This window comes from Papio anubis, chromosome 9, assembly GCF_008728515.1.
Source record: "Papio anubis isolate 15944 chromosome 9, Panubis1.0, whole genome shotgun sequence".
Classification (NCBI taxonomy): domain Eukaryota; kingdom Metazoa; phylum Chordata; class Mammalia; order Primates; family Cercopithecidae; genus Papio; species Papio anubis.
In genome coordinates this window covers 11,334,145-11,360,111 of record NC_044984.1, presented here as the reverse complement: position 1 = coordinate 11,360,111, position 25,967 = coordinate 11,334,145, and the positions used below count along the sequence as shown (strand labels likewise).

General features: G+C 43.4%; 1 protein-coding gene across 5 annotated transcripts in view; it reads right to left on the bottom strand.

Annotated features, from left to right (window-relative positions):
* Positions 1-25,967, bottom strand: part of ETV6 (ETS variant transcription factor 6) — a 248,663-nt gene that overhangs the window by 28,334 nt on the left and 194,362 nt on the right. For all 5 annotated transcript variants that reach the window (XM_021922053.2, XM_017945671.3, XM_021922054.2 and 2 more), the window contains one exon: positions 13,446-13,580. In XM_021922053.2, coding sequence (XP_021777745.2) covers positions 13,446-13,580 — 135 coding nt within the window. The remainder of the gene's footprint in view (positions 1-13,445; positions 13,581-25,967) is intronic.

The following is a 25,967-nucleotide window of genomic DNA, read 5'->3' as shown; positions in this document are numbered from 1 at the left end:
AAACGTAAGACCATGCTTCTACAGATTCAAAGTCACTGGCCAGTAATTTGATTGCCTGCTAGAACAAAAGTCAACGCTCTTCAGTGGAACAGAACACAATCCAGTGTCTCAACGTGCTCAGCACCCAGTCACAATTTTCTAGATATGAGAAGAAATACAAACATGCTACTCATAATAAGGAGGCAAGGCCATCAACAGAAACAGAACTTGAGATAATGCAGATGTTGGAATTAGCACAAACAAACAAACAGAAAAACTTTACAGCAGCTATTATAAATAAGTTCAAGCCCTAAAAGAAAACGATGGTTGTAATAAATGATGACACATAGAGCCTGCCAAAAGGGAAATGGAATTAAAAAAAAGACAAAATAAAGATTCTATAACTGAAAAGTATAATATCTGAAATGAAAGACTGGACTAGATGGACTTAATAGCAGAATGGAGATGAGAGAAGAAAGGGTTAGAAAATTTGAAGACAGATCAGTAAAAATGAAATCCAAACAAAACAAATCCTCAGTGACCTGTGGAACAATATCACATGGTCTAACACACATGTAATTGGTGTCCAAGAAGGAGAATATAGAAAGAAACAGGGTAGGATAAATTAAAAAATAATAGCTAGATTGTCCTCAAATTTGGTAACAACATTATCAACAACAGTAAATTCAAAGATCCAAGAATCTCAAGTAAGATATGTAAAATAAAAACCACACCCAGGTACACCACAGTCAAACTGCTGAAAACCAAAAATAGAGAAAATCTCGAAAGCAACAAGAGGAAAAAAAGAAACTATGTACAGGGGGAGATTATACTAATATACTATATATGCATAGTATGATAGTATATATAATATATGGTGTATAACTAATACTATATAAGTATATACTTATACAGTGTATATGTATACACTAATATTTATAATGTATTATATATATGAATATACTAATTATGAGTGACTTCTTTAAAAAAACCTAAAGAGAGGGACTGCTCAAACACACACACAAGAAGGATACAGATGGGAACCTATAGATTGAAAAAGACTTTAAGAGATACATTAACCATTTGCAATGTATAGATGTTGTTTGGATTCTGATTCAAACTGTAAAAAACTTTTTTTTTTTTTTTTTTTGAGATGGAGTTTTGCTTTTGTTGTCCAGGCTGGAGTGCAATGGAGCCATCTTGGCTCACTGCAACCTTCGCCTCCCGGAATTCAGGTGATTCTCCTGCCTCAGCCTTCCTGAGCAGCTGGGATTACAGGCATGTGCCACCATGCCCGGCTAATTTTGTATTTTTAGTAGAGATGGGGTTTCTGCATGTTGGTCAGGCTGGTCTCGAACTTTAGACCTCAGATGATCCACCCACCATGGCCTCCCAAAGTGCTGGGATTATAGGCGTGACCCACCGCGCCTGGCTGTAAAAAACATTTATGAGATGGTTGGCAAAAAGTGAACACTAGTAGATTATTTGATGATACCGAGGAACTACTAGTTTTCAAGTGATATGATGGCTCTGTGATTGATTTTATAGTGCCTTTTTTTGAGACCTATGTTGATACTAGGTCTTTGGCTTGTTCTGGTCAAACAGCAAGTACTTTTTTTGCTTTTTTTTTTGAGACAGAGTCTCGCTCTGTTGCCCAGGCTGGAGTGCAGTGACGCGATCTCAGCTCACTGCAAGCTCCGCCTCCCGGGTTCACACCGTTCTCCTGCCTCAGCCTTCTGAGTAGCTGGGACTACAGGCAACTGCCACCACGCCTGGCTAATTTTTTGCATTTTTAGTAGAGATGGGGTTTCACTGTGTTAGCCAGGATGGTCTCGATCTCCTGACCTGGTGATTCACCTGCCTCGGCCTCCCAAAGTGCTGGGATTACAGGCGTGAGCCACCGCACCCAGCCTGTTGATACTATTTACAAGGGAAATTATGTATCTGGAATTTGCTATGAAATAATCTGGGATGGTGAAGGAGAGAGGAGGTAGACCACAGGGGAAAACAAGATTGGCCTTGAGTTGACCATCAAAACTGGTGATGGGTACATGGTGATTCATTATACAATTCTCTTTACTTTTGTATAGGTTTGATATTATCTGTTATAAAAAGCTTTTTTTTTTTTTTTTTTTTTTTAAAGTGCTTAATTAACCTTGCAAGGATATAGGTTGGGATGACAAGCACTAACTTCCTCACTTTAACCCAAATGCATATAAATGCTTACCAGGCACCGACTAAAATGATCTGTAATCTTCTGGAGATAAGGCAAACTTTCCTTTTATAGATAACATGGATCTCAATTCTGCTGCCCATAGAAATGTATTTATCTTTTGTCCATGGTTCACTTTTCATTTGTCACAGAGTATGATCACTGTAAACAACTGAAGACAGTTCCAGTTTGAACTTTCCTATATTTTCTTCTAAATGCCATTTACAGAATGTCTTTCTTTACTTAAAAGCTTATTAAGGTTTAAAATACTTAAGGAAGATGAAGACCATGTATTGAAAAATCCCATTTCCTGAATCCATTTCCCATCTTATAAATTTCAAAACAGTCACAGGCGTTGGTCAGTAATCTGGTTACCTGCGGGCTTTCTTTGATGTCCTGGGCTTCAAGGCTTCGTGTGTGGGTGTGCACTCAGGCCAGGCCTTAGGAAGTCTGGGAGGACCAGGAGAGGAAGAACTTTCATGCCAAGGGTAAAGGAGGAACTGATGTAATGTCCTGGAGAGATTTCACTCTCCGTTCCTGCCCAGACCTTGGGAACAATGCAGGAGGGTGATAGTGCTTTGGATAATCCAACTCAGATTCTACTTTGGACTCAGGATCCAGGCGGGAACAGGACTTGGAGGAGCTTGATTTATTTATTTCTCTGCAGATATCACTCAAAGAGGAAGTACTTGATGAAGCTGATAACATTAACAGTAGAGAACTGGATCCGAGGGTATTTAATTCCAGGCTCCTGGTGGTCTGGGCACAACCACTGTCAAGGCCGAGAGGCCTGCAGTGAGACCTTGCAAGCTTTGTTTCAGTCTGCAAAGCAGTGCCCGTGTACCGAGTGGGCTATGACGTTCTTAGCCTACTGCCTGCCGCCTCTGTTATTATAAGTTGGCAACAGGGCATGGAAACTTACGAGACCAGAGCCGGCAGGCAGAGAAGCTCCGGACACAGGAAATGCACTGAGCGGACAGTGGGTGCATTAAATCCCCCAGATGTAGGAGTCTTCTGTCTAAAACAAGAAGATTTTTTTGGTCTGGCCTTGATGTCTGGGTTTGTTCTTGGTGAGCTGCCCAGCTGGAAAACTGGGAAATTATCCACATTGCCCTCATTCTGAAGGTCTTGATATGGAAGGGAAATATACAAGGAAGAGGGAGGGAAAGCCAGACATAATTAGTCCCTGTGGACACAGAAGGAAGGGAGGAAGAAAGACCAAGGACTGGCAGGGAACTGTCATTCTGGTTGGAAGTGTTTTCTGATCTCAAACCTTTTTCCTTGTAGACCTCTGTTAGACACAAATAATCCGTTCTTCTCACTGCCAAACAGCCTAAAATAAACCAGGACTTTAAATGTGGTAATTTTCTGTACAAAAAGGTCTGATTTCTTACCCTTTCCTCTTGTTAGGAAAGTTTCTCTACTTAAAAATTCATAAAAATTTGACCCAATTTAATCACGCTATAAATAATAAGTAACTAGTAAACCTAAACAAACAAACAAAAATCTGCCTTTGGTGAAAGTTTTGACTGGTAAGTTTCCAGGGTACAGCAAAGGCTAAGATCAAGTTTGCATCTCACACACCAGGATCACATTTCCACCATTGTGCTTTCCCTAAGCCCACAGATGCTGGTCAGAGAAGAAGGTCGCCAGGGAGACGCAAATCAACAGGCCCAGCAGGTAATGCTCACTCAAGCTTCAGTCCACTGGGTTTCACTTTCTCCCTATCCCAGTCATTTTGTTAAAATGTAGTGGGAAGTATGAATGACACACAGAGCTAGACAGAAGTCATAAGCTCAAGGTCTTGAGGTGGAATTCAAACTATATTTCATATACCACTCCTGGTCTCCTATGCCCATTATGGGATGAAAATCTCTCCCCCAAAATTCATAAGTTGAAGTTCTAACCCCTAGTACCCTCAGGGTGTGACCTTATTTGGAAAGAGGGTCCTTGAGGATGCAATTAGTTAGGATGAGGTCATTTTATGAACAGTCAATATGATTGGTGTCCTTATAAAAAGTATACTTTGGACTTAGAGACATACACAGGGGAAGAAAGGAGGTAAAGATGAAGGCAGAGACCTCCAAGGCAAGGAATGCCAAAGCTTGCCAGCAAACCACCAGAAAAGAGGAGAGAGTCATGGAACAGATCCTATCTCAAAGCTCTCAGAAGGAACCACCAACTCTGGCACACCATGTTGACCTTGGACTTCTAGCCTCCAGAACTGTGAGATGATAAATATCTGTTGTTTAAGCCACCCAGTTTGGGGTACTTTGTTACAGCGGCCCTAGCTAACTAATACGCCCCCTACTCCAGTTACCTGAGGTTCAACCTCTGCTTGGTTTGGAGCCTTTCCCCTTGACTGTGTGCCCGGCATTTCAGCCTATTCATCCCCACAATGTGCCAATGTCACTGAACTCCCTTGGAGGGCCTGAGAAGAAAACTGCCCTAGTTTGGAGTGGATGATTCACATATGTCTGAGGTTACCAACAATAAACCCTATGTACGCTCCTAGAATTTTATAAGCATTTGATGAAAGGGGCTAAACGAAACAAAATGGGTAACGTGTAGTACTCTGAGGCTTAATCTTCATTACTGCAGCAGGCCTGGGCAGGACTGCTTCCAAACAGGCCACCTTTCCAGGGGATCAGTAGAGAGAGTACATGCACATCTGCCGACACAGGAGGCCTCACAATCGGGGCTGCAGACCGTCTTGCTCTTCACAGGCAGTATAGGGGAGTCTCCTTTGTCTCCATAAAGCAGCACAAAAGAAGTGAATTAAGAAATCAAGAGATTGGATTTCCAATAAGCCAATTAGGTCTGTTTGGGTAAACCTCTCAATCATGTATAAGGCCTGGAGTCACAGGTGGCAGAGAGGTAAGGCAGAGAGGCCCTGGAGTGGGGAAAAGAGCAAAATGACCCCTTAACTGAGGGCTTCCTTCTCTGGAGGTGAAATCAAACAGCTCCCAGCTCCTTATCTCAAAGATCAGATGGCATTTCCCTAGGGGTAAAGGAAGTCTCTTGGAGACTTCCTGCCTGTCTTGTGAGAGTCATTCATGCATATTAGGGATCTCTTGCCCCTAAAACTTCTGGCTTAAGAGAGCACGCTAGCCCTAGGGCTAAAAGCAGCCTCCAGTTGGAGGACCCCGGTGCAGGCAGGGAGGGTGAGGGTCCCTTCTGTAACAGGCCGAGGGCCCAGATGCAAAGAGGGTCTCTGCACAATCCAGTCCCTACACGCCGTCACAAAAAATACATGCTGCAGCAGGGGCAAGGGTCAGAGGGTAAAAGGTCATGCTGCCCTACGCCCTGAAATATAGGAGGCAAAGCAGGAAGAAAGGTCCTGGAGAGGAAAGCAGGACTTGCAGAAGGCTGGAATGAGGCCAGGTCAAGGGAAAAAGGTGTTAAGTGGTGCTCGGAGGCCCAGCTCCCAGGGGGAACAGGAAGTCAAGATCTTAACCTGTTTCTGATGGGACCTGTCATTACCTGCTGCCAGATTCAAGATTCCCAGAACAGAAAGGGGTGCAAAAAGGCTAACCTTGTAGTTCTTAAGGGAGGAGACAGCCAGAAGTTTAATACGAAGGTTCCAAAGGGGTCATGGAGGACTCAGCGCTCAACAGGTATTGCAAGGTAACAGAATGCAAGCAGTGCTCACTTCCAAACAGGCTGTGTTATGAGAGTAATGAAGATTGGCACTTTAAATGTATTTTCCCACAGAAACCACAGCGCAGATGAATCCGCGAAGGTGTTCTTGGATAACAGCGAGGGAGGCAACAGCCCTTCCCTACGTATAAGATGCACAAACCTGATGTTTGCACAAAGTGCGTGCAGTTGCGATATTGAGAATGGTTAAGAAAAGTGGAAGGAAAAACCAACTACACAACATTGTGAATAGACGTACCACTGCTGAAGTACACCTAAAAATGGTTAAAATGGTAAATGTTGTGTATTTTATCCCAATTAATAATTTACATAAAAAGAGGGGGGAAAACAACAAAATAATAGCCAGAAATATTCAATCACGATAATGAGTAACATTTACTGAGTGCTTGGCTATTCTAAGGGCATTTTCCATATTAACTCATTTCTTTCTTTTTTTTCTTTTCTTTTTTCTTTCTTTTTTGTTTTTTTGAGACAGAGTCTCACTGTGTCGCCCAGGCTGGAGACTCATTTCTTTCTTACGTCAACCCTTTGAGATAGGTCCTGTCATTTTCCTTCTTTTACAGGTGGAGATCTGAGACCCAAGGCAGTTGCCTGAAGTCACACAGCCGGTAAACTGCGGAGCTGGGATTAGAACCCAGGTAGTCGGGGGATCTAGAGTGCATGCATATACGTGCCAGCATGCCCTCTGGCTCCGTCATGCATTACACGGTTAATATGTGTAACGAAGATGTCAAATCCCAGCCCACAGCCTTCTTGACCCTGCGGTCATCAACACGATTCCAGCAAAACTAGAGAATCGAGTGGTTTTACAACAACCGTGAAAGGATGTGACTTGAGCAGCTAACGACTGCATCTACCTGGTGCCTACTAAGCAACTGTAGTGAGGGGCCAGCTTTCAAGGCGTGATCTCCTCAGGGGGTGGGTGATAGCCAGTGCTTCTGCTCTCAGAAGCCGGTGCCTGGCTCAGAACCCACAGTTCTCACAGGCTGGGAGATTTTCATGATGGCCCATCGATCCCAAGGGAGTTAATCATCTACAAGGGTGAATTCAGTCCAACTCAGCATGAGTTTTTAATATTATGAACTAGACATACTTTGGAATCTCAAAAGTCATCTTTGACATTTTTTGGTATAAATTTGGCAGTAACGTAAGCAGGGGACCTGCCACACACTGTACCCCAGTCAGGTGACCTGAAAACTGCTTTGGCGTCCTCATCTCCACAACCTCTACTCATCTTTCAATCATGTGCTCTATTTTCAGGGCGCCTGCACTACAAACATTCATGAAGATGTATTTTGGTCTCCTCATTCCACGCAGTGGAATGAATGCAGGCACTGGCATCAACCCCACCTGGGTTTAAATCTCAGCGTTGCTACTTGATTTTGGGGCATGTTACTTATTGCTCTTAACCTTTATTTTTTCATCTATAAAGTGGAGATAATAATATCACCTTCTTTTATAGGGTGGTGGTGAGGATTAAATGATTCAAACATGTAAGAGCTTAGAACAGGGCCGGCACACAACAAGGACCCAATAAATGTTAGCTCTTCTTTTGTTATTAAGAAGCAGATTCATACACCTCATCTTCTTTAATTATCTCATTAAAATTGTATACCATTTCCTTCCGCCAAAGCAGTCTTGGGGCACTTAGGTTTGGTGGTGGGGCAGGAGGGGTACGATTCCCCTCAATAAAGCAATCATATAAATAAAACTTCTGTGGGCCATCACAGAACACATACCACCCTCTCCATCTCTCACAAAGAAATGACTTCTCTCAATTATTGAGCCATTCCCATGTGCTAGTTGTAACAAAAATTGAGATCGATTGTACTTCAAGGCTTGAAATTTCTCACCACTTGCGATTTCCACATTTACCTCGTGATAAAGAGTTGTCCCAGAGCAGAACTGCCACGTTAAACTGCACCCAGTGCTATAGAAACAATCTCCGCCCTGCATATGTGTGAATATCTGCACACTAAAGTGATTAAGAATCACTGCTCCATCATCTCTTTGATGGGGCAGAGGAAAGGATGGGACTGAAGAGCTGAAATTATCAAGCTCCAAGGGGGTGATGGGATGAGAACGTTGGAGAAATCCAGATCTTGCTCCTTCTCCCTACAGACTGCACATCCAGTCCCATGGGGCAGTTCTGCGGAGCTGGTCCCATTCCGAGACTAGGCCAGAAGGGAGGCCTATTTTATGTTTCCACGGAGCTTGTAGGGGGCCAATATTCAAGTAGTTCCAACACCAGAGGACAAGTGACAATTAAATATATATATATGGGGATAAAACCCAAAATAAAAGAATCTAAGGTATGAAAAGAAGTTATCAACACACCTGCAACGTGATAAAATAAATTTATTTTATAGTCATTTGCTGGTCTGCTATTTCTAAAGATGCTTTGCCTCCTGGTTTTTGTGAAAGAAGTAATATCATTGTTTACCTCCTTTCTACATAACTACCTACCTGCATTCTAATTCATATTGCAAAGATAAAATGAGTCGTTAACAGTCAAGGAAAAAGAATGTCCTTAAACTGAGCTTTTTATGATGAAATAAGTGAATGACACTACTCTTGCTGCCACTCTCAGAGGGGCAATGTTATCTGAAGTTCTCAATAAGGTGAGACAAATCAGGACAGAAGAGATTTTCTCCTGCTTCTGAGCAACACCAGGCAGGACACTGCTATGATTTTCTAGATTTTAGATGCTCAAGACCCTGAAGGAAGGGAATACGCCTTATCTTCATATCACCCAGGAAGACTCAGATTCCTTGGATGTAATGTGGGGATCTGAGAGCTGTAAGAGACTGCAGAAACCATTTAGTCTAACCCCCTTCTTATAACTGGGGAGACAGAGTCAGAGAAATGAGAAACTTCAGCCCTTATGATCTGTTCTGGCAGAATGAAGGTTAGGACCTGGTTTCCTGACCTCCAGATCTCATCCTTTAAAACACTTACACACACACACACACACACACACTCACACTCACACCCACTCACCCCAGTTTGTTGAGGATGGTCTGGTTCTGGTTTTGCCTGAATATTTGATATGTCATCCTTGCTTGCTTACTTACTGATGGAGCCCTGTGTCACTGTCATAAGTGTGTTGGTATGGGGTGAAAAATTACAAGGTTAACCAAATTATATAAAATCACCCTCCCTTCCCAGAACTGATAAGGAAAAAGGGTGAAAATGCTGGTTTTTCTAGAGGTAAGTGTAATCTGAGGACTGCTTTGCTCAAGGCATGATGTGATTTCAGAATGGACTACATTATAGAGGTAATGAATGTTCACATATAGAGAGTTTGAATTAGCATGATGATCATCCTCGTCTACTGTCAGGGCATGGAGGGGAACCTCTGAGCTAACACCAACTTCCTAGCTTCTAGCACTGTCACGTGGCTACTAAGGAAGGCATGATTTCAATGTAAGAAAGTCATAGAGGATACATGTGGGGGAACTGGTGCTAGATTGAGCAAGACACATTTGTACTGTGACATAAATGCCCATTGTGAAATTATGAATGCCTGAACTGGTTAAGTTTGTGGCCACGATGAGGTGAAATCACAAGGCGATTGAATGATGCCTTGTGTTTGCACTTGACCGTGCATGCTTCACTGTGCCAGGCTGCTGAACAGCTGAGTTGGGCCTTGTTCTCTTTCCATTCTGTCATTCCTATCCACCTACCCACCTACCTACCTACCCACTTACCTACTTACTTATGCCAAGTTGGTAGCAACATGTGTCATCTTGGGTTAACATACTTTTATATGGAACTGTATTCCCAGTTATGTAAAATAAATCACTGGGGAAGTAATATTTGGTATGTATAATTTCACTTGACAGATTTTTTTTTTCAGAACCAGAGCTTTCTGTATGTTAACATATGCCCACATCAATCATCTGTTACCCTTCATAATTAAATGTAACAGTATTGATTCTGGAAACAATTTATGTTGAGCTGGATTTTTTTCTTTTCAGTGGAGAAGAAGGGAAAGAGAGAGGAAGCAGCTGGAGGCAGGAAACTTGTGCTGATCCATGCACCTCTCTACTTGTTCTCTTTGTCATCAAGGGCACCATATAGCTGAAAGGCAGGGGGATAGGGAAAGGGCCACCTCTTCATGTCACCTCTGTGCCTTGGACAGTTCTTCTCCCTGGATACCACCTGATAAAGACCTATACTTCTCTCCTTGTCGTGTGCATCTGTTCATCGGAGCACATGCGCCCTGTCTGAATAGACAAAGGAGGGGGACATATGCTCTCAGACCTTGCTTCCTGGCCATCAGCTTTAAGGAATGGTCTCTGAAAATGCTCTATTTTTTTTTTTTTTTTTTTGAGATGGAGTCTTGCTCTGTCGCCCAGGCTGGAGTGCAGTGGCCGGATCTCAGCTCACTGCAAGCTCCGCCTCCTGGGTTTACGCCATTCTCCTGCCTCAGCCTCCCGAGTAGCTGGGACTACAGGCGCCCGCCACCTCGCCCGGCTAGTTTTTTGTATTTTTTTAGTAGAGACGGGGTTTCACTGGGTTAGCCAGGATGGTCTCGATCTCCTGACCTCGTGATCCGCCCGTCTCGGCCTCCCAAAGTGCTGGGATTACAGGCTTGAGCCACCGTGCCCGGCCTGAAAATGCTCTATTTTTAAGAGCTGGGTCTGAAGCAGAGCTAACTGGTCTGCAGAGCAATGACACCTTTGACCTCGGCCTCATTAGCTCCATTCTCTTACCTACCGCGCTCACCACTACCGACATAATAATACTTGAGAGAAAGCTCATGACAGTGTATGTGGTGGCACATCTGTATTTACTTGGTTTGAAAGTAGCTCTCAGAGTAAGCCAGCTTTCTCTATTGCTGAGCTCCTGCAAATGAGAACAACAAACACACCTACTTCTGAGTCAAATCAGGCCAAGGGGAAAAGAGGAAGGATCTGGGAGGAGGAGAGACCATAAGCCTCCAATCACACTCAGGAATAAAATGGGGCTAGAAATTCCAAATGAGATTTAAAAAAAATAATAATAATGAGAGAAAGAGAGAATGAGAGAGAGAACGAAAACCCATCACATACCCTTTGTATCTGAAAGGCAGGCTAGGTAATATATTTCTTGCCTTAATGTCAAGCTTCAGTAAACCCACCTCCTCTTCTCTAGAGTGGCTGGTGGCTATTATGCAAGCCGGAAATGCACATGGCAGGAAGAGCAAAAGAATGAAAAACTGAATTGGGGGAGGAGGGCAGCTGCTAAATTTAGCAAGGGTAGAGTGAGGGGAGGAAAGGATGAGAGGAAGGCAGGGAGCCTGCACAAAATGCTGTCCGTTCTCCATCACGGAAGCGAGGGGCCCTGCTGTGAAATGCTTGGCACAAGGAGGTGATGTCAGTCGCCTGGAGTCAGGCTCTCTTTCGTGAAGTGTTAATTAGGAAAAACAAGAAACTTCTCATCTTTTGGTTTGCCAACAACCAAACAAAAATGTTAGCCCTGCTCTTGGGGATGAGCAATCATTTTAAGGAAATGCCCCAAGGGACCACGGTTGGAGGCCCCTAGTAATCTGGACCTAAGGAAAAGTACATAACGAAGAAATTGGTGCACGTTTGGACGTCTGTTGTCTGACCGATCCAAGCGGGAGGATGTGGGTATCATGACCCTCAGAGGCACGATCCATCACTGAGTGCTCAAGCTGTTCAACTGTTTAATGCAATGATGTTCAAGTAAGGTGTTTTTTGGTTTTGTTTTGTTTTGTTTTTCTGAGACGGAGTCTCGCTCGGTTGCCCAGGCTGGAGTGCAGTGGTGCGATCTCGGCTCAGCCTCCCGAGTAGGTGGGACTACAGGCACCCACCACCATGCCCGGCTCAATGTTTTGTTTTTTTTTTTTTTTTTTTTTTTTTGAGACAGAGTCTCGCTCTGTCGCCCAGGCTGGAGTGCAGCGGCGCGATCTTGGCTCACTTCAAGTTCCGCCTCCCAGGTTCACACCATTCTCCTGCCTCAGCCTCCTGAGTAGCTGGGACTACAGGTGCCCACCACCATGCCTGGCTAATTTTTTTTTGTATTTTTAGTAGAGACGGGGTTTCGCTGTGTTAGCCAGGATGGTCTCGATCTCCTGACCTCATGATCTGCCCACCTTGGCCTCCCAAAGTGCTGGGATTACAGGCGTGAGCCATCGTGCCCGGCCTCAAGTAAGGTTTTTATACTCTATTTCCGGGCCCCAGCACCTATTGTGGAACTAGGTCCAGGGCCTGAATTAAATTCTGGTCTTTTGCTTTCTATCAAGGATTAAGAGGAACAACCGGGACACTTGAAATAAACACGGACACTGAGTGCACTCTAACCAGCCTCCTCTGATGCCTGATGCAGAAAGCCCTGATCCAACACTGAGTTCATAGATTTGGGTGTTTTTCTTTCCTTCCTCCAGCTTTTATTACCCCCTGCTAAAAACATCTTCAATGACTTCCCATTTCTTTCCTCCATATTCCAGAAACCAAAGTTCTCCACACTCTGGTTCCAAGCTAAGCCCCTTGAACTAGCTCTGCAATGACAAAATGGTGATCATTGTGAAGGCAAGGGTGATGGCTCAGAGGGGTTTATGTATTTTATTTTATTTGGAGCATGTTTGAAATTTTTTGTAATAAAAGACTGGGGGAAGATAAGCTCTATAATCCAAGTCATCTAATTGCTGTCTGTTCCAAAGCCTTACCCCACCCTTATGCCATTTTCTTTGCCTGGAATGTTCTTCACTTCAACCTTATCAGAATCCTGCTGGATTTCTAAGGCGGGGTCCACAACCTCCAGGTCACTGACCGGTACCAGTTCATGGCCTGTTAGGAACTGGGCTGCACAGCAGGAAGTGAGCAGTGGGCAAGTGAGTGAAGCTTCATCTGTATCTACAGCTGCTCCCCACTGCTCGCATTACTGCCTGAGTTCCACCTCCTGTCAGATCAGCAGCGGCATGAGATCCTCATAGAAGCACAAACGCTATCATGAACCGTCCATGTGAGGGATCTAGTTGTGCACTAGAATCTAATGGCTGATGATCTGTCACTGTCTCCCATCACCCCCAGATGGGATCGTCTAGTTGCAGGATAACAAGCTCAGGGTTCCCACTGATTCTACATTATGGTGGATTGTATAATTATTTCATTATGTATTACAATGTAATAATAATAGAAATGAAGTGCATAATACATGTAATGCACTTGAGTCATCCCAAACCATCCCTCACCTCCACTGCTGGTGGAAAAATTGTCTTCCACAAAACTGGTCCTTGGTGCCAAAAAGGTTGGGGACCACTGCTCTAAGGCATACTCCAGAGCTGCTTCCTTTATGAGCAGACCCTGCTTCCTGTACCTGGCTGTCACTGACCCTTCCACCACACCTTTACAGTGCCTACTACACAGTTATGCTTCTGTGCTTCTGTGTACATCCATCTCACTGCTTCACTTTGATTATGAGCTTCAGGGAACCAAGAGTGTATCTTGCACATCGTAAGCACTCAGTAATTGTCTGCTGAATGAAAAGTGAACTTACATGAATAAGACCAGCTTATCAAGTTAACAATTAAACTTCTTGGATTTGTCTAAACCTCAGGCAAGAAAAGAGAAGCCTCTTCCAGTACCTTCTTCATGGTTCTGATGCAGTATAACCTCCGGCTGTGTGTGTAGAGAGTTTCCAGGGTGGAAGAATGGTGAAAAAAGAATCCGAGGTTTCCTCTGCTTCAGAATATGCTGAAGGAGTTCATAGAGCACATCACCTGGAAAGAAAAAGGAAAGGGAAATCGAGAAATGGAAAATTTTTTTTCCAACAACAATTTACGGAGCAGCAGTCATGTGCCTGGCACTGTGCCAAAGATACAACTGGAGAGCAAAACAGGCCTGCCACCTCCTACCCTCACCAAGCTCACGGGACACAGAATGCAGCACTGGAAACTCAAAAGGTCAGAGCTATGTGAAGTTTTAAATCAAACTTTTTTGATCATGAAAATCATATGCTTTTTTTTTTTTTTTTTTTTTTTGTGACAGGGTCTCACTGTGTTGCCCATGCTGAAGTGCAGTGCCACGATCTCGGCTCACTACAACCTCCACCTCCCGGGCTCAAGTGATCCTCCCACCACAGCCCTCCAAGTAGCTGGGACCACAGGTGTGAACCACCACACCCAGCTAATTTTTGTATTTTCGGTAGAGACAGGGTTTCACCATGTTGTTCAGGTTGGTCTCAAACTCCTGAGCTTAAGTGATTCACCCGCCTAGGCCTCCCAAAGTGCTGGGATTACAGGTGTAAGCTACTGTGTACGGCCCCAAAAATGTTTTAAAAAGGCAGAAAATCAGAAAGAAAACAAAACATTACTTAGAATCCCCTCACTAAGATACAGAAGCCCTGTTAATACTATCTACAGTTCTATAGTTAGACTCAGGCTTTTAATAGTTGAGTATCCTTTCTTCCCTCTGCATTAGGATTTGAACACTTTCCCACATTACTGAACTGCTTCAGTAGCTGCCTAACAACGGCAGGGAATTTAAACGATCCCAATTTATTGCTCTTGTATTTGTGAGGATGTTCTTTTTACATCTATCTTAGTTTGCACTTCAGATTACTCGAAGAATTATGAAGTCATTAAGAACATTTGTAATGCTCCGATGACAACTCATAGATTCTTCATAGACATCTTCCCTACAGAGAAAAATATGCCTTTTTAACCAACCTCAATCCTAGGCAGGAAAAGAATAAACATGAAAAAAATTCACGAGTCCAGTTAGAGGTGGTAACTATTCAAGATACTCTATAAGGAACTGGCATGTTCTGGGATGCTTCCCTCCTTTAAAAATGCACACAGGCATTGTTCCAAGGTTCCACAGTCTCTAGAAAATCATCTAGAGATGTCAGGCCATAGTCAGAGGATAGTAGGGGCTGGGTTGAGCGGGCACCTTTCTGTTCTGATATATTTGGTATTTGAAGTGTCCAAGGATTAATTAGCAAAAAACCAAAACAAACCCAAAACTTATCATGGTCTTGTCCCACCCCTTGACTCTTAGATCCAAGTTGAAAATGCAGGTGGGTACCTCAAAACCCTTTGGGGGTGGGTGATTAATCTTTAAAATATCACAGGCCTCTGACTATCTCCGCACACCCTTCTCCACACACAGACAGGTAGTCAGCAGTAATAACAATGGGCTTTTGTCTCTAATTTTAGCGATTTTTTAAACAAATATTTTAATTACCAACTTAAATTCAAGGCATATTTTGGGTTGAAGATATTGCTATATTATTTTTTCTTTCAAGCTCAGCATGGACCTGAGAAGCGTTCCATATTAATGTCTTTTTTTCTACAAACACCCGCTCCTCTATCACTGATACTAAATAAAGCTCCAAGGATACCCGATTCTAAGGGATTCCTGAGGGAATTTTGTGTTTTCGCCTTGACTTTGTTCCTTCCTCTACCTTTGAAATTTGGTTGCTGTTAGTATAACTTTCTGCCACTACTTAGTATCATGACTAAATAAAGCAAAATACTTCAAAGACCTGCAGACACCATGTCACTTAGGTATTTTATTAAAAGGAGATGGGCAGGAAGATACAGAGGTGTCCTGGACCAGACTTTTGAAACTGCTATGTATAAGGGAGAACCATGGCACACATGACTGCGTTTGAGAGCTGAGAACGGCTTCGGAATTCATTGAATCCAAACCTAGTAGTCATGGTGATGTCTCTGATGAGGCGGGGATAAGGAGCCTGAAATACAGTCCTATTTTAATGATTCATATTTTAATCTCATACAAAAATAAGCCCCTAATCAACACTTTGTTTCTTTTGGTTTAGTGTAATGACTTCCTGAACTTTTGCTAATTTACGTGGCCTCACACTTGCTGGGTTTTATCAATGTTTTTTTTGGTAGTATGCGGAATAGAAAAATGAAAACATTGAAAAATGTGTTCCTGATGATTACTATTACTAAAAAAAAAGGTCAGTAATTAGTGTATCCATTTTGGAAGGGGAGGCCAGGAAATACAAATTTAGTGTCTGTGATGCTGTTCAGCTTGGTTCACTTAACCAGGCGAGCTGGTGTGGTGGTGGAAGGTGCTGACTGCAGAGGTGGGCACGGCTGCCTGGGTGGGAGTCCCAACTCCTGTGCACCAGGTGACCTTGAGCAAGTCCCTGCACTTCTCTGCAAAATGCAAATAATGGCACCGACCTCCAGCATTTGCTATGAGGGTTAAAGGAGGGAAAGGACAAGAAGCACCCAGAGTAGGGTTTGGTGCACAAACTGTTCCCTGGACCCCTCTTAGTGGCTGCTTCTGGGCTTGGGGTGGCTCAAACAAGGGCTGGAGAGCAGGCAGGTGACTTTTCCTTCTATGTTTTCATGAGAGAGAAACTGAGGAAAGACAGCAGCATGGTGAAGAGGCCATGCTCTGGAGTCAGACTGGTGCCTCCACAGGAATGCCCCTTAAGTCTCCTCATCTATAAAATGGCAATGTTGATGGCATCTACCTTGTGGGATCGTTGTAAGGATTCAATCAGGTGGTCTATGTAATGAGCTCATCATGGCGTGAGGCAAACAGGAAAAGCTCAGTAAACACTCGTCATTGCTTTTACCACCACCACCGGGAACACTCCCATCATTACTATTCCTGATCTTATTATAGTGGCTTAGGACAGGTGCGTAGATCTCTAAGGAGGTCTCACATGGAGAACAATGGAGTATCTGGGTCACGGCCAACTTTATGTTCCCCTTCCCGAAAGGTAAAGAAGGCTAACTGAGGTCACTCTCCCAGTCTTAGGTTCGCTGGATGCCTCATCCTGACCTGGTGGGTTAAGCCTCTGGGGGGCTGACACGTGGTCTGCCGCACACCTCCCTTCTGCGCAGGCTCGCTTCAGCCTCCCATACTGACGCTGGCCAAGGGAGCAGGGACAGAGGGGTTCTTCCCGAGTGTGCAGAAGGAAGCTGGGGGAGGGGCAGGTTAACTGGACTCAGCCAGTTTCCTACCTAGACCATAAACCTATTACGAGACTAATAAGGCATCAGGAGTTACCTTAAATGCTATCCATGAGGTGGCTATGGGTGGGAGCATGAACCTGAGGTTCCGGGTACCGGGCCAGGAAAAAACTTAGTTCTAAGACCCAGGAGTGTGGCCTTAGTTGAGTCATTCCATGCACAGACATGTTTCCTCAGCAACCAGGGGCTCGGTCAGGGAATGCGGCCGGCTCAGCAAAAACACGTCACCACCACGGGGACAGGGACCACTTGCTGTGCATGCACTATGAGCATATGATTGGCAGTGATAGTGTGCCCCAATAATAACTTGGAATATTAGACCTAGACAGGATTCTAGAGGTTTCTTAGATTGACTCAAACTTTGCTCACTAAAAGTCTCCCACCTCCCCTTCACCCAGAAACAAGTGGCTTTGGCTAGGTAATTACAGTGATGGGTAGCCGGCCACGGCACAAGCAAACCATTTTTGGACAGCTCTAGTTGACAGAAAGTTTCTCTGCTGAGGTGAAATCTGGCTTCCCCCGCAATCCCTGTACTTTGGTTCTTAGTTTTGGCTTCTGAAGTAACACAGAATATGTGTCTTGTCTATAGCAGGTTTCTAAGTATATGAAGACGGCCCTCCATCTTCTTTCATTTCCAGTGTCCCTTCATGCCTCAACACCCAGCCTGCTCTCTTGATGTATTCTTCAAATTTTCATATATGTAGGAGAGAAGGTCACATCCGAAAGATGTTATTAACAAAAAATCTGGCTACATGCTGTGCCTCACACCTATAATCCCAGCACTTTGAGAGGCAGAGGCAGGAGGATCACTTGAGCCCAGGAGTTTGAGACCAGCCTGGGTAATATAGTGAGATCCCCATCTCTACAAAAAATACAAAAATTAGTGGGGTGTGGTGATGCATGCCTATTGTCCCAGCTACTCGGGAGGCTGAGGTGGGAGGATTGCTTGAGCCCAGGAGGTCGAGGCTGCAGTGAGCTGTGATCGCACCACTGCACTCCAGTCTGCATGACAGAGTGAGACCCTTTCTCAACCAACCAACCAACCAACCCCAAAACAGTCTCTGGGATAAAGAATATATTTAAAAATAGGTTATATTTATTTGCCTACTGAAAATAAAGAGCATGTGCCACAGCACTGTATATCTAACTTAGCTAATGGCTGAAATTCAAAGGGCATTTTTTGGAAAATTCATAACCCATTTGATTTTTGATTTTTTTTTTTTTTTTGAGATGGAGTCTTGCTCTGTTGGAGCAAGGCTGGAGTGCAGTGGCGCGATCTCGGCTCACTCCAAGTTCTGCCTCCTGGGTTCATGCCATTCTCCTGCCTCAGCCTCCCGAGTAGCTGGGACTATAGGCGCCCGCCACCATATCTGGCTAATGTTTTTGTATTTTTTTAGTAGAGACAGGGTTTCACTGTGTTAGTCAGGATGATCTTGATCTCCTGACCTCGTCATCCGCCCACCTCGGCCTCCCAAAGTGCTGGGATTACAGGCATGAGCCACTGCGCCCGACCACCCATTTGATTTTTAATAAATCTCCCCTCTCTTCCCAGAAAAGAAACACAGTGACTGGTCCTAACCAGTACTTCTATTGTACTATTCAATGGAACTGAGCCGTACTGGTCAAAGAACCATGGTTTTCATTGGTTCCTCCATCTGTCTTCACGCATACATACACAGTTCATGTAAACACACGCATGTGCAGAGGTAGATGTGCCACAAAGCTAGTGAGCTTTGGGGTTCCTTCACTTGTGCAGGTCCCTGGGAAGAGTTCTAGAAATATTCATATTGCCTAAATTGTAAGCCTCGGGCCCATAAAATCTAGATATACTCCTGGGTGCATGCACACGAACACACACACAGAAACAAAACACAGTTTTGCATTGGTGATCTTTACGTGACAAGCCAGGCATGTTCTTTGAGCATCCTAAATTCCATTATTGTATTGCAATGTGTTTCAAATGGACAGGAACGAGCGAGTGAACAATACTGCTGTGACTTGGCTGATCAATCTTACTAATGTCTGAGGACAAACAACATACAAGATGCTGTTGGGGGGGGGGGTAAATTTATTTAAGTTACTTAATTTTAGAGGAAAGAATTTGGGCTCTGGAGCAAGGGAGTCCCAAGTTTGAATCTCGTTCCTCTGTTTGTTCCTCTGTTTGTCAACTGTATGCCCTTAGGGAAGCTATTTTTCTTCTCCGAGCCACAGTTCAGGGCTTAGTTCAGTATTCTTGTGTGTAACATGAGAACTGTGCCACAGACTTGGCAGGGCTGTTGTAAGGATTCAATGAGATGATACGTGCAGAGCACCAGCCCCACGTCTGCCATCTTAAACACTCAATGGATGGTGTCTCTTGCAATTGTCGTAAGTGTGAACAGACGTGTCTCACAAAATCTGGCAAAAAAATGTTTTCTTTGTTTCAGTACTTTTGTATTTAAAGCACATGCATAAGTTTTACAAAGTCACATTCATATGGATGGAATTTTTTTCCCCCAGTTGACATCATTTCACACAGACATTTCCAGTTTACAGTTAGCTCTTACAGTCCCCATTTGTGGTCGTATTGCCAACTTCTTTTGTTGGGTTTCTTCCCTTTAGCTTTTAAGCAGTTTCAAGTTTTTTTCCTGTCCACATGCACACGCCCCTTGTCCCCATCCTCCCTGTTAGGTCCTGCTCCTCCTTCTCTCCTCCCTTTACAGCCAAATTTCCCAGGGGAGCTGTCCAACACCATTCTCACCACTTCCTCACCTTCCATTCCGGTTCCCACTCCCACCCTTCTCCAATCTGCTTTTGCTCAGTTCACCTCCCTGTTGTCAAATCCAAAGGGCAATGGTTGGTACTTGGGGAACTGCCTGACTTCTCAGCAACATCCTCACCAGACATCTCTACTTCCTTCTCTTAGAATACTCCATGGCTTCAGAGATTTCCACCTGTCCTGGTTTTCTGCCTACTTCTCTGCTCTTCCTCCTTCTCCAGCCCTTCAACAGTAAGGTTCCCCAGGTCGCCCCTTCTTCTTGGGCAACCTCATCTACTCCCATGGCTTCAATCGGCTCGTCTATGCTCAATCTACTTCAGCCAGGCACTTCTTCTGAACTCCAGAACCACATTCCATGATCTCCTAAGTAATTCCTCCTGGAGGTCATACAGGCGCCACACATTTGATGTGTCTAACACAAACATCTTTACAAATGAGATTGTGTTCCTTAGGTCAGTAAATGCTCAGACAATCAGACCAAAAACTTGGAAGTAATCGTTAAGTCCTCTCTTCTTCTCATCTCACATGAAATGGGTCACCAAGACCTGCAGACTCTGCCTTTTATCTGTTTCTTGAACCACCTCCTCTCTCAGTGAGCCTCACTTTAGTTAATATCATAACCATTGCTCCTAGACTGCAGCCTAAGAGGCCCCGCCTCCACTTTTCACCTCCGTACCTTGCCATGCCGACCCTCTGCTTAAAACAAATGGCTTCTACTTGTCTTCAAACAAACGTGTAAAATCCTGAATATGACCTGCAGAGCTCTGCATAATCTACTGAAGAAATAATAAATGAGTGAATGAGTGAATGGCTGTGAGGCTACCATGTATCCTATGATATTTACCTTCCCCAACTGTGTTTAGCTAGTCCCACACTGGGGGTGGTTGGGGAATTTCCAGTTTTTAACTACTATAAATAGAATTGTTAAGGGCATCCTGTTTTGCCCAGTATTGGATGGTTTCCTTCGGCTATTTGTTTAGGAATAGAATTATCAGTGAAAGGGTATCATTAGTTTAAAAGTTCTTATTATATACTACTTGTTCTCAGAAGGCTGGAATCAATGTTTCTTATCATTTGTAATGCTACCTAGAGCCTCTCCCAGGGGGGTTTTGCAACTTTTAACTTCTCAAGTTGAGTAGGTTTAAAGTAGAACCCTAACATTATTAAAATCTGCATTTTTCAGGTGATGATTTGCTATGTACATAATCTTACACGTAGATTATCTAAGTAACACATTCTTAAATTTGCAAACAGCTCTCTCTTCTCTTTGGTTTTTATTCAGAGGCTTCAGTTTCCTTCTGGCCACTTTTTTTTTTTTTTAAAGTGAGAGTATGCCTGGTGTGGGAGAGGTACTTTTTAGATGTGTCAGAATGTTCTCTCTGTTGGACCCTTTCTACCTTTGATGGGTTCAGGATGAAGCCCTAGGCTTCGGTCCCTTAACTTACGTAATAAATTCAACAGTGAAAACACCAGTGCATAACATGCCCATTCCTGTAATGGGGCTGCTTAGTTTTCTAACTCTGCTTGGTCGTAGTTTCTTTTTTCTTTCTTTTTTTTTTTTGAGACAGAGTCTCACTCTGTTGCCCAGGCTGGAGTGCAATGGCGTGATCTCGGCTCACTGCAACCTCCGTCTCCCAGGTTCAAGCAATCCTCCTGCCTCAGCCTCTTGAGTAGCTGGGACTACAGGTGCGTGCCACCATGCCTGGCTAAATTTTTGTATTTTTGGTAGAGATGGGTTTCACCACATTAGCCAGGATGGTCTCGATCTCCAGACCTCGTGATCCACCTCCCTCGGCCTCCTGAAGTGCTAGAAGTACAGGCGTGAGCCACTGCGCCCGGCCTGGTCCCAGTTTCTAAGCATTCCATTCAATGCATTTTTGCAGGCCGGTTGAATTAACCTTTTAATTTAATATGGAGTGCCTTCTGTGACCACAAAAATAAATTAGTCTTTTACTTAGCAACAAATATTTGAAATTTGGTTTAATATTTATGTCTTATACACAGAGACCCTGAGAAAAAAGGAACAGGCTGTGGGAAAATTTAAATATTATATTTAAGACAAGAATAAATCTGTTAGAAAACAGATATAGTAAGACAATTACAGCTGGATATAGAATATAAGGTAAGATAAACAAAATAAGCTCTCGAGAAAACAGAACTTTATGAAATAAGTATGTGTTTAAAGGAAGCACTGTGCAGTTGGTTTTCCCTACGTTACCATCACATCAACTTGTATGACCAATGTTTAGCGTCATCTGCAGGGCTACCTAGGTCTCTCCGACTTTTAACTTCTCAAGTTTAGTAAGTTTCAAGTAGAACCCTAACATTGCTAAAACTTGCATTTTTCAAGTACATGACAGCAGGGTGGGAGACCACCTCCATTTCACAAATGGGACAAGTGAAGAGCCTAAGAAATAAAATGACGGCTGGGCGCAGTGGCTCACGCCTGTAATCCTAGCACTTTGGGAGGCCGAGGCAGGTAAATCATGAGGTCAAGAGATCAAGATCATCCTGGCCAACATGGTGAAACCTCATCTCTACTAAAAATACAAAAATTAGCTAGGTGTGGTGGTGCACACCTGTAGTCCCAGCTACTCAGGAGACTGAGGCAGGAGAATCACTTGAACCCGTGAGGCAGAAGTTGTAGTGAGCCGGGATCACAGCACTGTACTCCAGCCTGGCGACAGAGCGAGACTCTGTCTTAAAAAAAAAAAAAAAAAAAAAGAAAGAAAATGACTTTCCCATAAGTGACCTATCTAACTAAGCATTTCTCTGACGTGTGATACACATTTTTTTTGCTTGCTGAAAGACAGAGTAAAGAAAGAGCCAACTCTGGTGTCTTCAGACAAGGGTCATGTCTGCTACAACTCCCACGTTTCAGGGCTATAATTTCCCTTCTGTGACCTATATCCTTGGATTCTCTGACTTAATTCTAAAACAGCCAGTTGACACAGTCCTTCAATCTGCAAACCTACCATTGCTTAATAGAAATTAATAGGCCAACTGATTCAAGAAATACTATGTAAAGACCAGTATTTTTGGTTTAACTTTGAAAGAAAATTTTACTATATTTGAAAAATATAAGCAAAGCATATTTCCAAAGACAAAGGTTCTGGTGGGTTGGAAAGGGAAGAAACAATTTGCAAAATCACACTCTAGTATATGAAAAGACTGCAGATTTTAGTCTACTAAAATCCTCAATATATTTAGCAAATCCCCAATACATTTTTGCTGAATTGAAGGAACTCTGAACATATGTTTCTTTCCCTTTTTTAGCATTGATAGCAAGTGAGCGTAACATGAATTAAATTGATAATAACTTGTGGGTTTCCTTGTTCATAGAAAATAATGGGTACCTAAATCCATTCCACCTGAATGTCATGCAATGGATAACCCTAAGTAAGGGTTAATACAAATGCCAACCTGTCTAGACGTTCCTTCCTGTCAATGAGTCTTCTCAGAGTCTCAAAGTAGTCAGGTAATCAAATACATCTCTGAATTTAAATTACTTCAGAACAAGAACAAGTTAATGTGATAACTATCTAGTAGCCCAAGGTCTATGTAAAATTATTCTGTTCAGGTGAAGTTTTATAAAAGTGGGATCCCTTCCATTTATTCTTCAACTTTACAAATGTTATAAATTTGTCATCTGTTATATCCTCCAACTGGGAGACTATTCCAAAGGAAATATCCCATTTGTCTTCAACCTTGAAATCTTCCGGTTAGAGACCATATAATTATTTAAAGCACATGGCAAATGTTCCCTGCTTTATCCTAGGGGTTGAAAATGGAGGATTCTTGTCCTGGAAGTGGATGTGATAAATGTAATTTGTTAAGCTGGTCAATGAATATGGCATTCAGGGAGTCTACTGTATTTGACTTAAGGTATAATTGTATTTCAAGTAACTATAATTCATTGGGTCCAGTGCTCTCCTCTCTACATTGGAAAGGAGTTGTGTTAAGGAATGTTGTTTCCATATATAGACAGCATAGATAGCTACAGTGTTTGCTAGAAACTTAACACTGTTTCAGTGTTGAAGTTGGGCTGAACTGTTAAGAATGGAAGGGAGCTTAGGATCCATGTGGTGAGAACCACATTTTGTGGATGCGGAAAATAAGGCCAAGTGAAGTGATGTGATTTGTGAAGGGCCAGGTGTAGAACCCAGGCCTGAGGACTTCCACTACACCAAACTGCTCAAGCCGAAAGCCCACGTCAGAAGAAACAGTGACAAATGTTACATCTGGAAAATAAAAAGGATTTTCAATCTAGATCTTGCCCTTGCCTAAGGAGAATGCCCGTGGCCTTCCTCCTCTTGCTGGGTGATCCCTTCATGAGATGGGTCTTCTCAACTCCTTCTTAATTCTGTCTTATAAACCCATTCACAATACTCCTGTGTTCTGTGATAAGTTTTCCTGTAGGCCCTGCTGGCAGGCATCACCTTGAAATTCTGTCCATGGCTTTCTAGTGGGTGCCTTAATTAAATTACCTTCAGTATAAATTTATCTTTATTCCCAGCTCATAAAATTCTACATAATGGAGATGATGTATGATGCTCACATCTATTATTCCTAGCTCTGGCCTGCCTCTTGTTTCAGATTTCCAACTGGAGAACAGGACAAGTCTTCTTGAATGTACTGGCACTGCGTGCTCAAAAATGAACTCTTACCACTACTTCCAGGTCAGCTCCCCATCTTAGCTAGCCACTTTGGGCCTGAGTATTATTTTGATCTCACTGATCCAGTCTGGGCTTCATTGCCTCCCATTAGGATCACAGCAAGGACTCTAACTAGCTTTCCTGCTTTAAGTAAGCCAATGAATCTACCCTATGTACTGATGGCAAATGTCTGTTGCAAAAAGAGAGCTCCAATCATATTTTTCCTGATCAAAACTTTCCAGTGGTTTCCAATTACCTGTAAAATAAAATCCAAACTTCTTAACCTGGGTACTGTCAAACTGGGTCATCATTCAACCTGCATTTGTTGAGTGCCACCTGGATGCCATGCCCTGGTGTTAGGTACTGGAGACTTGGCGGCTTAATAGAACACAATCACTGCCCACATTGAACTTTCCACTCTAGGGGAGGGATCCAGAGTAGCAAACAACCATCAAACAATGTATATAACACTGTATGTGCGTGTGTGTGTATGTGTCAAGGGCCATGACAGAGGTAGAGAATGCTCTAAGATAAAAGAGAAACAGCACCTAGCCCAGACGGAGGTAGAACAAGATGGGAGAAAGGAAGGTGGAGTGGAATTAGGGAAATAGGGAAGGCAGTCAAGGGACGCCTTCCAGGAGACAGTCCACCAGTTTGAAATGTGAGGAGGCAATCAGACAATCCGGAGAGGTATGGTGAGGGATGTTTGACCATGTTTCAAAGGGAGTGTCTAGCATGTGCAGCCTTCTCTCTGAATTCCTCTTCCTTGTACGCTGGCCTACATCTCCTTAACACACTTCCTCATCTCCTTCTTGTTTACCTCTCCAAGTTTTCAAAGTCAGGCTCCATTACCATGTCTATGAGGTCTGTTTGATAATCCAGCTAGAAATGGCCCTTGTAATCTCTGAACTCCCTTAGCCTGTACCTGTGTACCTCTGGCATAGAGTTGCTTGGTGAATACTCATGGAATGAATGCCTATTGCCACCTCCTAACTGTGATCTAGAGCATCTCAACATCCATTCTAGTGCATCAGGCTTATCAGGCCTTCCTGCCTTTTCTGCCTCTTCTACTCATCAGGTAGGCATTCTCACCATCACCCAAATATACTTGGTGATGCTGTGCCAATTACCCTCTGCCTACTCAATCCCACCCATTCTTCACGGTCCAAACCAACTCCATTCCTTCTCTCCTGAGACCCATCCTACTCTGCTCTTGCCCTCCTCCATCCTTCTTTGGCCTTTAGATCAATGCAATCCTGCCTCTAACCGGACAGCAACTTCCTCGACAGCAGCACCATCTTTCACATGGCCCACCCGACAAATACTTTGGACAAAGTGGCAAGGAACTGCGGACAGATTTTCACATATCTTTGTTCATAGCTTTGAGCAGAGAGAACCCAGTTTCACAAATAACGCTGAGAGGTCACTGTGGAGGAAAATAAACCAGCTATAAAAAGGAGCACCTGAGATAGGATGAAGGGGAAATTTATGAAGACTTGGGAGGAAAGTTTGCCCAAGGTCCAAGTCAAATCAAGTCAAAACCCACCGCTGTATTTTCCTTTGTTTGCTTTACATGAATGGTTTCATTGGAACACTAAAGAGGTAGGGATTTTTCCTCCAGATATATAACATTGCCTCTTTGAGTATATCTCTGAGTTTCCACTGGAATAGAAAAGGGAATTATTTTGTAATAAGTTCAAAAGAACTATTTAGGATAGTTTTATTTATTTATATGGC